The sequence below is a fragment of the Melopsittacus undulatus genome, chromosome 1 (assembly GCF_012275295.1).
Source record: "Melopsittacus undulatus isolate bMelUnd1 chromosome 1, bMelUnd1.mat.Z, whole genome shotgun sequence".
NCBI lineage: Eukaryota > Metazoa > Chordata > Aves > Psittaciformes > Psittaculidae > Melopsittacus > Melopsittacus undulatus.
The window spans coordinates 59469002-59478613 of record NC_047527.1 but is presented as its reverse complement, the minus strand read 5'-3'; the positions used below and the strand labels follow the sequence as shown (position 1 = coordinate 59478613).

The window sequence follows — 9612 nt, the reverse complement described above, 5'->3', positions numbered from 1 at the left end:
TAACATTATTATTCCCACAAACTAGCTCAAAGGATCTTGGCTGCCTATACTAGATGCACAAGTTTTGGCACGCAAAAAAATGAAGGCAGAGACACCAAAGTTAAGACAAAGTTACACACCACTTCAAGTACATTTTGAGTAGTTTGCAACACAATGTTTCTGGAAAACAAGCACTTCGCTGCTAGGTGAAATACTTTAATTTCCTACGGGAGAGGTAGGTTTTGAGCATACGTGATTTTATTAATTCTGCAACAATCAAAACTTAACTCTGGAAAATGTGTTTAATTTCCATGAAAAGGTTATTATTTCAGCTCTGACTTCCTGCCCATGATTTTTTTTTCCCCACAGCTTTAGTAACATGACAGTTTCACATCAGAAAGTAACCCTCATATGCTGCAATTTTGTGCTTTTCAGAGAAAAAGAGGAAAGAGCTTTAAAAAGAAAACACTGAAATATTTACTGCCTATGTTACTGAAAAGCAAAGCTGAGCCTTCGTTACTCACCCTTCCGTAAGCTAGCCTGTTGTTGTTGACATGTTGTTTACAGTGGCTTTCAGGCAGCTTGACATGGTAGAAACTCATGTAGGCAAGGCAAAAATAGTATTGTATTTTCTAATTTAAACTATGTATTTTTATGTAGTCTTGGTTTGCAAAAGGTGAAGAATGATTACATTTTTATCAAGGTATAGTATGGATCTTGGATTCTAGATGTACAGAGCTGGCAGTACTTCTGATGTGCTCCGACAACCATGCTTTGTCTTGCATTCATGACAAAACACTTCCAGAGATGGTTCTCAGTAACCATAACAGTATGACAGATTCTTATAGCAAGTGGACATAAGCGGTGGCAGGTAAATATGGTGTGTAATGTTATCAGTAAGTATTGCAACAGGGTGCAGTGAAGCAATGAGGGCCTTAACTGTTTTCTTTTTTTTTTTTTTTTAATTTGGTTGTAAATCGATTAGGTTTGAAAATTTCTTCTGAATCCGAAGTTTTGGCAAATGAAATGCTAATTGGGAAGAGTCGTAAGTCAAAGGGTGTTAGTAACCCTACTGCTTTCAAGAAAATAACATGAAGAACAATGGAATCAATTGCTTTCATTATTTAAAGACAGTAAAAGTCAGTTACATTGTGTACAGTGTGGAAACACCAAAATGCTTTGCAGTTTAACACAGATTGACATTGGTGGCTGCTCTGCTAATGGTCACTCTACCCACGTGACTGGGACGAATGTGTGATTCATCTTCACTGAATATTTTCAAACATTATTAGGATCTGACTGAAGTCAAGGTTGTAGTGATTAAGGCAGCTATCCGGCTGTAACAAAGTATTATCTTCAGTTGTTATGATTATGCAAGTGGGATTACTGGGAGACAGTTCAATAGGATAGCTTAAGTCCAGAGCAGTATTACTGAAGGTCTACATATAGTATTTGTGGCATTGCATGAGAGAACACTGTATGAATTTTAGAACAGTCCAAATATACCACTAAATAAACTCATAGTAAAGACTGCTAACTGAACATCAGTGCATGCCTAATGCAGGGATAATTCACTAGTGAACTAAAAAGCTGGTAATACAACAGGTAACTACAGAAAAGGGCAGTAGCTGGTATTTTAATAAAGTGGTTAAACGTAAGAAGCTAAAGCTTGAATGTTTTTGATTGGTGCTGTGTGGCAGATCAGCACAACCGAGTCCAATTATTATACACAGGGTTATGCTTGCTGTCTGCCATGCTGCACTAAGGAAGAAATCCAGGTGAGTAATTTCATCCTGAGTTGAACTTTTGACTTGGGTAAACCTACATGCATCTGATTTCCAGAACATTTACATTAGGTGATGGAAATCCTATGAACAGTGCTGACTGGCTACAACTCTGGAGCAGCATGGCAAACGTTACAATGAGCAGACAGTGGTGTTGTTCTGTTATTTAGAAGATCCTGATACTGAAGTCTTTATCTTCAGTCATTTGTCACAGGCGTGTTTCTACACAGTTCCTATCCTTATGTTCCTTTGGGCCCGATCTCCTACATATCATTTTACTTTCTATAAAGGCATCCAGAATGAAAACAGTGAGTTTGCCTACACTTTATTGCAGTCCTAGTGGAAAATGCAAGCAAAGGAAGACAAAAAAAAAAAACAACATCCAAATCTAACGTCTTGATATACTCAGTTTTTTGGGTGTTCAGAAGTATTATCCAGCATTAAAATGTTTATTACAAGCCATTATTTTCCTACGTCAAAAGTACTCGCCATATGTGATGGCCCTACTATTATTTCATTGGCTTCACTTCAAATCCCATACCTGTTATTATGAAAGACCTCAGTGGAGGCCCTGAGAGGCTGCTTCCTTGTAACAGAACCCGAAAGCTGCAAGATACAATCGAGAATACCAAACAGCTCATGCAGTCTGGCAACACCAGTATCATCCAGTACTCAATCATGTGAGACAGTAACCTTGATCATTGGCTATCTGTTGTCTTCTATGATAATGGTTCTTCTAGGATAGGTGTCAACGTCCACAAATATGTAGCGGACCTCAAATCTTCCTCTCTCAGGATTCTGTAAGGAAAACAATTTCAGGCTGTTTTTGGTTTGTATTTTTTTTTTCTCTTTGGTAGTTTTAAACTCAAGATTAAGCTTGTCAGCTGTATCAAGCAATTGTACATACCTCTTTGACTTCCACATGGACTGTTCCCCGCTTCCCTGATTCAGAGCCCTCAATGTAGAACTTCAAACGCATATGTTTCAGTCCATCCTTTACATATTCTATGTGACTAAAACAGCGAAACAAAAACTCAAGTCATCCAGCAAGGATACATTATATGCTAGTTAAACTTAAAATTTAAGCAACTTCTTTAGAGGAGCTGCTTAACTATTTTGTGAGAAAGTGTATTCCGATGCAATCCTTATGCTACCATGGGTTCATTCTCTACTCCTCTTCCGAAGCTCTACTGTGAGCATAAGGACTAGTGGAGTTAGAAGATTTAATATGCAGTCGAGGATTAACAGACTACGTGCTTATATGTCCTCACCCCAGCCCTCCCCTTGATACTCAACAGCAATCCAGTTGCTGAAAATTCTGGAATTTCCTTGCATTTATTTTAAAGAACCCCCAGATTCAGAGCCTGAGATGCAGAAAGGAACAACCACATCACCAAGACTGCTAGGGTTTTGGGTTTTTTAGGCACTTAAAATGAAGTTACCAAGCCAAAGCACACAAACAATGTTTTCTTAACTTAATTATCAATATCAGGTTGGTTAAATCACATCAAAACAAACACTTCACTATATGCTTGACGTATTTTGGCAATAATTTTGTTCTGCTAAAGCTGTGTAACTTTAGCACCGATATCAAATCTCCAGTCTAAATGCTGATATTCAGACCAGAGTTAGGTTATCCTCAATATCAGATAAAGGTCATGTTACTTTCAAGGTGACCACTTCCAAAAACTATTGTTCAAACTAGAGTTCTGGTGCCATGTTTCCTACTGAAATTACTAACTGCTGCATACTACCAAGGTCTTATTTTCATCAGTCATACTCAGATACACATTGTGAATTAAACTTTCAATATGATTAAGGTGACATTATGGGTTACAGAGAACAAAGATGAATGAAGAGCCTTATTGCAGTAAATTCATATTCAAGGTATTCCTCACACACACAGAAATCTGCCCTTTTTGAGACATCCTTACACTGCAGACACAAACTCTACAATCTCACAAAGTCCTCAGCTCAAAAATTTATTTTAAATACTAAACTTTCAAACTGATGGAAATTAAATACTAGGAATGCGTATAGTGCATTTACTTATTTACATAGTTTCTTTTACAGACAGGTGCTTAAAACATTTAGTGCATATCCTTTTCATTAGCAGCTCCACTTTAAATACTTTTTCACAGTCTAGTGAAAAGATAAAACTTCCACCAGTATCACTGGGAAAAAAAATAAAATTCTCAATTTCATGGTTCAAGTTATGCATCTGGGCTTATGTGTCCCATCCTGTACGAAACCTCATCAGGTAAATTCAAGTCAAAGGACCCAATAAAGACAAAGCCCCTATTGGGTTATAGGGCAGGGAGGATTCACATTTTCTAAGAATTATTTCTGTTACTTCCCTCAAAAGGAGAATAATAAATATACTGATTAAAGGTTTAGGCTAGAGATGTTCTGTTAAATACACAGTATAGATGTGGCCTCAAGTACCAAAAATCAGTTTAAGAAATGGGCAGCCAATACTGCAGACGAGCTTGGGACAATATAATCACTGCAGTGATTACAACCTGCACAGTCAGGCCCAGCCCTGCTTTCAAGAATACAGCTTGCTCTCTTTAAAGTCTGAAACATAGTACCTTCTGCTCTTTCTGGCCTGATAAAAACTACTGCTTCAAAAGGAGAATAACTCTTCAGGAACAATTTTTCAAAGAACGATTTCACCCTATTTGAGGGTTTCAGACTGTAAACTTCAGGCAGATCCCTGCTCCACAGATGCATGTGTATGCCTCTGCACTGCTCCCTTCAAACTCTTCTTATTCTGGGGAGAGTACAGGTCTATGTTTACTGTTCTGACCACTGCTTGTTTTGAGGCACTCAGAATTGGCGTTTTGTATTGTATGTAGGCTGTACTTAGCAGTATGTGCTCCACAAGACATACTGCAAAATACTGCTTTCATTTTCACTCAAAAGTAACAGCGTATGTCACATGCCGTTCATTAATCTAGATCTAGCTTTCTATTATGAGACCTAAAATATCTCTGCTATGCCTGTATGGGGCAAACATCAAAGGGCACCTGACAAGCTGTCGTCTTCCTCTTCTTGTTGCTTCCCCATAGCCTTTAATGGATTCACCAAAAACACCGATTATCTACAAGAGAAAAGAGGCTTTAGGTGTCAGAAGGTATCACACTGAAACAGATATTCCAGAAATGCTATGAATTCATTTCACTTTCAATAAAATACCCCTTCTGAGTCTGATGTGTCAAGGGTAGAAGAGTTTATGATAGAGAACAGTGTAAGGAAAATTCCTCTGCATTTCAGTGCTTTTCTTTACAATCACATATTAGATGTCTAAAATCGCACTATCTTCCATTTGTACTGTTCTCTCTGCAATGATGACATTTTTATCTGTCTTCTTACTGTGTATTTTATACTTTACTGACATTTTGTGTAAAACAGAAAACAAAAGAATTAAATATTTGCTCATGTCTCCACCAAGACAGTATGTTTCAAAGTTTAAAATGCAAATACATTCCCCTTCATGTTATCTAAAAAAACATTAAGAAATTAATTTTTTTTTTCCCCAGATCTGTAAAGCTAGACCAAATTAACCTAGTTTTAAACTAGTTGGTTAAAAAAAGAGGGTGATTTTTACTGTGTAAACACTGCAGTGAAGTTTTAATTCTACACACTTGTTTCAAACCAGTTTCCATTTTTACTAGTGACAGCCTGTTACTTCATTTCTAGGCTATCCTCAGTGGCATCTGTGGCAATCTTGTTTGAAAGCTATTTTGTGTGTTTCTTGGTTTGCCTGAAGCAGTGACTTTTAGAATCCAGTGTTAAGAGTGACTTTTGTTTACATCTAGCTACCTTATGTGACTGTGTGATAACACAACTGTTCTCTCTTTTTCTGTTAGCCACAGGAATGCTATCTGTGTTTCTCATGAAGAGTTTACATTCCTTATCCAGCACTCCACAGTATGACTGAACCTTAGTGAAGCGTCACAACAGACACTTGTGAGATTCCTTGTGCAAACTTTTGACTCAAAGTTAGACAGCAAACTACTGAGAAACATAAACTTGTGACTAAGGTTCAAAAACAAACCTCAGGGTGAGATCTGCATTTCTCCAAGGCATCTCCATAGATCTTACTTGGACTAGAAGAAGAGAATAGCTCTTTAAAAATCACATAAAACAAACCACCTGTAATAGAAACAACAGCAAATGGAATGAAAACTAATCAAACCAGACAGAATTAATGAAAAGTGTCTTCTAATAAAAATATAATTTTTAGAAATAACCTGTAACACCAATTCCAACAAGCACCACAATAAAATAGGTAAAGTCTCTTCCAGCATCTTTCACTGAAATAGACAGAAAACAAGCAGGAATTACAATCTTGTACAGTAAGATTTGCATAGTATTCTTCTATATATGCTCTTCTATTTGTCTACAGCTCAAATAACATTTTGGCACAAGAAAGAAATCCACTAACAGCTTCATAATGCCTCATCACCAAAAGAAAGAGACCATGGAACATCTCTTATACACAACATCCTTTGTACTAAGCCTTATTATTTTCTCTTTTCCTACTAGAAGTTTTCAAGACCCAGAATACTTAATGCTACTTTCTGTGTTCATGACAGCTAGTTTTTTTAAGAAGTAATGAGGTATTTAGCACTGCCGTATTCACGCTATTATGTAAACCCACAATCATCACAATTCTCATGCAATGAAAGGGAAAAGTAAAAAATGAAAAAACATAAGCTTATAAATGGCACACACTGACTGAAAATAATTGATTTTATGAATTCTCAATCAAGTGAACAATGAAAAGCGGGGATATTAGACCAAAATATGTATTTTATTTTAGATCATTAACTGCAGTTTATCTGATTAATTTTATCTATTAGTTTTGATCTAAAGTGTCAGCATGAATGCAAAAAAAAACCCTTAAAACAGTCATATGAGATTCTCTGTTACAAAGTATTTTTGAGAACCTGGAAAGAAACTACTAATTTGCTTAGGTGATAAAATTGTGCCTTTCCGCAAAGTACGAGTTACTGGGGGAAATTTAATAACAATTTCTCCTGTAATCTTCTAACCAGTTGAAGGTGTTTTTCCCAAACCTTTTCAAAGCACTTAGAATTTCTGAGGTTAATTATGCAGAAATCACTTTTCACTAGAGTGAGAGCAACCAAAGTGACAGCCAACTACTATCACATGCAGAGGTTTAACTATTTTCTAGAACTAAACTTGTTTCAACAGCTTCAAGGCAGGCTGTGTGCCCTAGGTTTGCCTTTTGAAAAGGAAAATGAGGTGACTACATAGAGTCACAGCATAGTTTGGGTTGGAAGTGACCTTCAAAAATAATCTAATCCAACTCCCTGCAATAAGCAGGGACATCTGTTGCCCAGAACCACATCTAGTCTGGCCTTGAATGCCTTCAAGAATGGTGCTCTGGGTAACCTGTGCCAGTGTTTTACCACCCTCATTGTAAAGAATTTTTTCCTCAAATCCAGCCTCAATCTCCCCTCTTTTAGTTTAAACCCATTACTCCTGCCTTATTGCAATAGGCCCTGCTAAAAGGTCTTTCCCCATTTTTCTTATAGGCCCCTTTTAAGTATTGAAAAGCCACAATAAGGTCTACGTGGAGCCTTCTCCAGGTTGAACAACCTCAACTCTCTCAGCCTTTCCTCGTTGGAAATCTTATCCCTGATGTGACTTAACCACTAAATCTGCAGGGTGTTTGGAAGTAGCCACTAATTTCTGTTTTGCTTGTGTAATACATAAACCGAAACGGACCAACTGCTGCAAACAAAAGGGTGTGGAAAGAAAGGGCTTGGTGTTTTAAATTCCTGAGTTTTGGGGCTATAAGATCTCAGCTGCAGCAGTACTTTCCTCCGTGTCAGCACACACTACTCCCACTCACAAGTGACTATAGCCCGTCTTACCTCTCTGAGCAGCCGACAGCAAAGTTTCTCCTTTCTCAGCCCTTTGCACGGACACATGTTTGCTATTATCGCTAGGTTTCTCAGCTCTCAACCCCCCGGCTTGCGTCCGGATACTCCTCCGGGCGGCCTGGAGCAGCAGGGCGGGCTCCCTGCAGTGGATTTGGTGCCGCCACCTCAGGCGCAGGCAGAGGCACTGCCCAGGCCCCGTCTGCAGCAGGGCCCAGCAGTGGGGAGCGAGCAGCCGCCTCCCCAGGGCGGTTCGCACCCGCTCGCCTCCCTGCCAGGCCCGCGCAACGGAGGCGGGCAGCATGTCGGGACTCCGCTCCCAGCTGCCCTCAAGGAAGCACGGCCGAGCTAAACGGGAAGCTTCCTCCAGAAGCCACCGTCCCCACGGGGGATGCCTCTGGGAAGAGTCAGAGCAACTCTCCACCCAGAGCGCGGCTCCCCAGCCGGCGCTCCCGGTCAGGAACCCCCATTAGTCGTTACCGGGCGGCAGCCGCCGCTCGCCGCTACCCCAGCAGAAATCTTCCCGAGGCCGGCGGGGAGGACGGCAGCGGCGGGCCTTAGGCGCGGTAGTTTAAACGGGCTCCCTCTTGCGCCCGCCGCTAGCAGCGGCTCCCAGCAACACCACTACAGCGACCGCCATGCCAAGCGCCGCCGCCATCACGGGGCGGGGACACTCTGCCGTGAAAGGGGACGGGGAGCTGCCCCCGCGTCGTACGAGCGGGGTCGCGCTTACCCTTTTTAGGCTTTTTAATATGTGTAAATCATATATATTTGCTTTTTGATCTTGCATACATAGGTGTCTAACAGCAACGCAGGTGACGTTTCCACCAGAGAACGACTCTGGCTTCCCGGAGCTGGCGCAGCGGCTGAGGGGAGGACACCCTGACAGGGCTCATGGCGGGAGTCACTGCGGTTCCCGGGTGTGTTAGCGCTTTCCGTGTGCCCCACACGGGCTGCTCGGGTGCCCAAGGACCGCCGCCGCACGCACGGCAACGTGTGGCGGGCGGTCAAGCCCGACATCTGTCTTGCCGCGGGTACGGCCCGATGGCGCATTCGGAGCCCGCTCCGGCCCCTCCTGGCAGCTCTCGGAAGCGGCCTCGTCCCTCCTGTCCCGCTGCAAGTAAACTTCTAGGAGTAGAGGCTCCAGCAGCTTCTGGGTACCGTCAGCGCCGCCTCACTGCGGCAACTTCCCCGAGGCGGCAGCTTCCCCGAGGCAGTGCTCCTGCGCCCGCCCCACGGCGTCACGTAGGAGGTGTCAGCGCCCGTCCCTCCCTCCCAGCTGGTGCGAGGTCACTGGCGTTAGGCGGAGCTGGCCATGGCGACGGGCTGTGGTAGCCACCCGCGTAGGTGCAGTGCGGCACCGGCAGCCGGCGTGGCGGCTTTTGCCGGTGCTGCAAAGGTCGGGTTGCAGTCGCCGCCTTTTACCCCCGCTGGTCCCTCGGCCGTTAGGCCCAGGTAACGGTCTCCCTTCCCGGCCTGGGGAAAGGCTGCAGGCGACGTCGATTTGGGTTACGGCTCTCTGCTGACCCAGGGCTGCCGGCTCGTGTTTTGGCACCTTGCCCTTAGGGAGTGGTTTGATGTTTAACTCCTGTTGCTGGTCAGGGAACCCGGATCCACCCCTCTCACGTCTGTGAAGCCCTGAACTCGCCGTACCTCAGGCCTGCTCTTTTACGGTCATAGTGCTCACCTCACCCTATCCGTATGGAGGGGATGTCTTTGTGGAGCTAACACCTTGTGGTAGGAAGCACGAGCATTCCACGTGTACATATGGTTTATTGCCCTGTTTTCTGTCTGGGTAGTGGGGCTTAAATTTAGCATGTGCTTGAGCTTAGAAGTAGTAGTATGTGGCCTTTTAAGTTCTTAAAAGGGGCCTATAAGAAATATGGGGAGAGGCTTTTAGCAGGGACTGATGTGACAGGATGAGGGGTAATGAT

General features: G+C 42.5%; 1 protein-coding gene across 1 annotated transcript; it reads right to left on the bottom strand.

Annotated features, from left to right (window-relative positions):
- Positions 1-919: 919 nt before the first annotated feature.
- TIMM21 (translocase of inner mitochondrial membrane 21) lies at positions 920-8324 on the bottom strand. Its single transcript, XM_005153596.3, has 6 exons — positions 7673-8324; positions 6020-6082; positions 5824-5921; positions 4793-4866; positions 2671-2776; positions 920-2561 (listed from the first exon to the last, which is right to left on the bottom strand). Exons 1-6 carry the CDS (start codon positions 7980-7982, stop codon positions 2469-2471), a joined length of 744 nt encoding a protein of 247 aa, XP_005153653.2. The 5' UTR covers positions 7983-8324; the 3' UTR covers positions 920-2468.
- Positions 8325-9612: the final 1288 nt, after the last annotated feature.

Coding starts and splice junctions, on each gene's coding strand:
- TIMM21 (XM_005153596.3), bottom strand. CDS start 7,982: ATGCTGCCCGCCTCCGTTGCGCGGGCCTGGCAGGGAGGCGAGCGGGTG. Junction 6,083..7,672: donor GCTGTCGGCTGCTCAGAGAG/GTAAGACGGGCT, acceptor TGTCTATTTCAG/TGAAAGATGCTGGAAGAGAC. Junction 2,562..2,670: donor TCCATGTGGAAGTCAAAGAG/GTATGTACAATT, acceptor TTTTCCTTACAG/AATCCTGAGAGAGGAAGATT.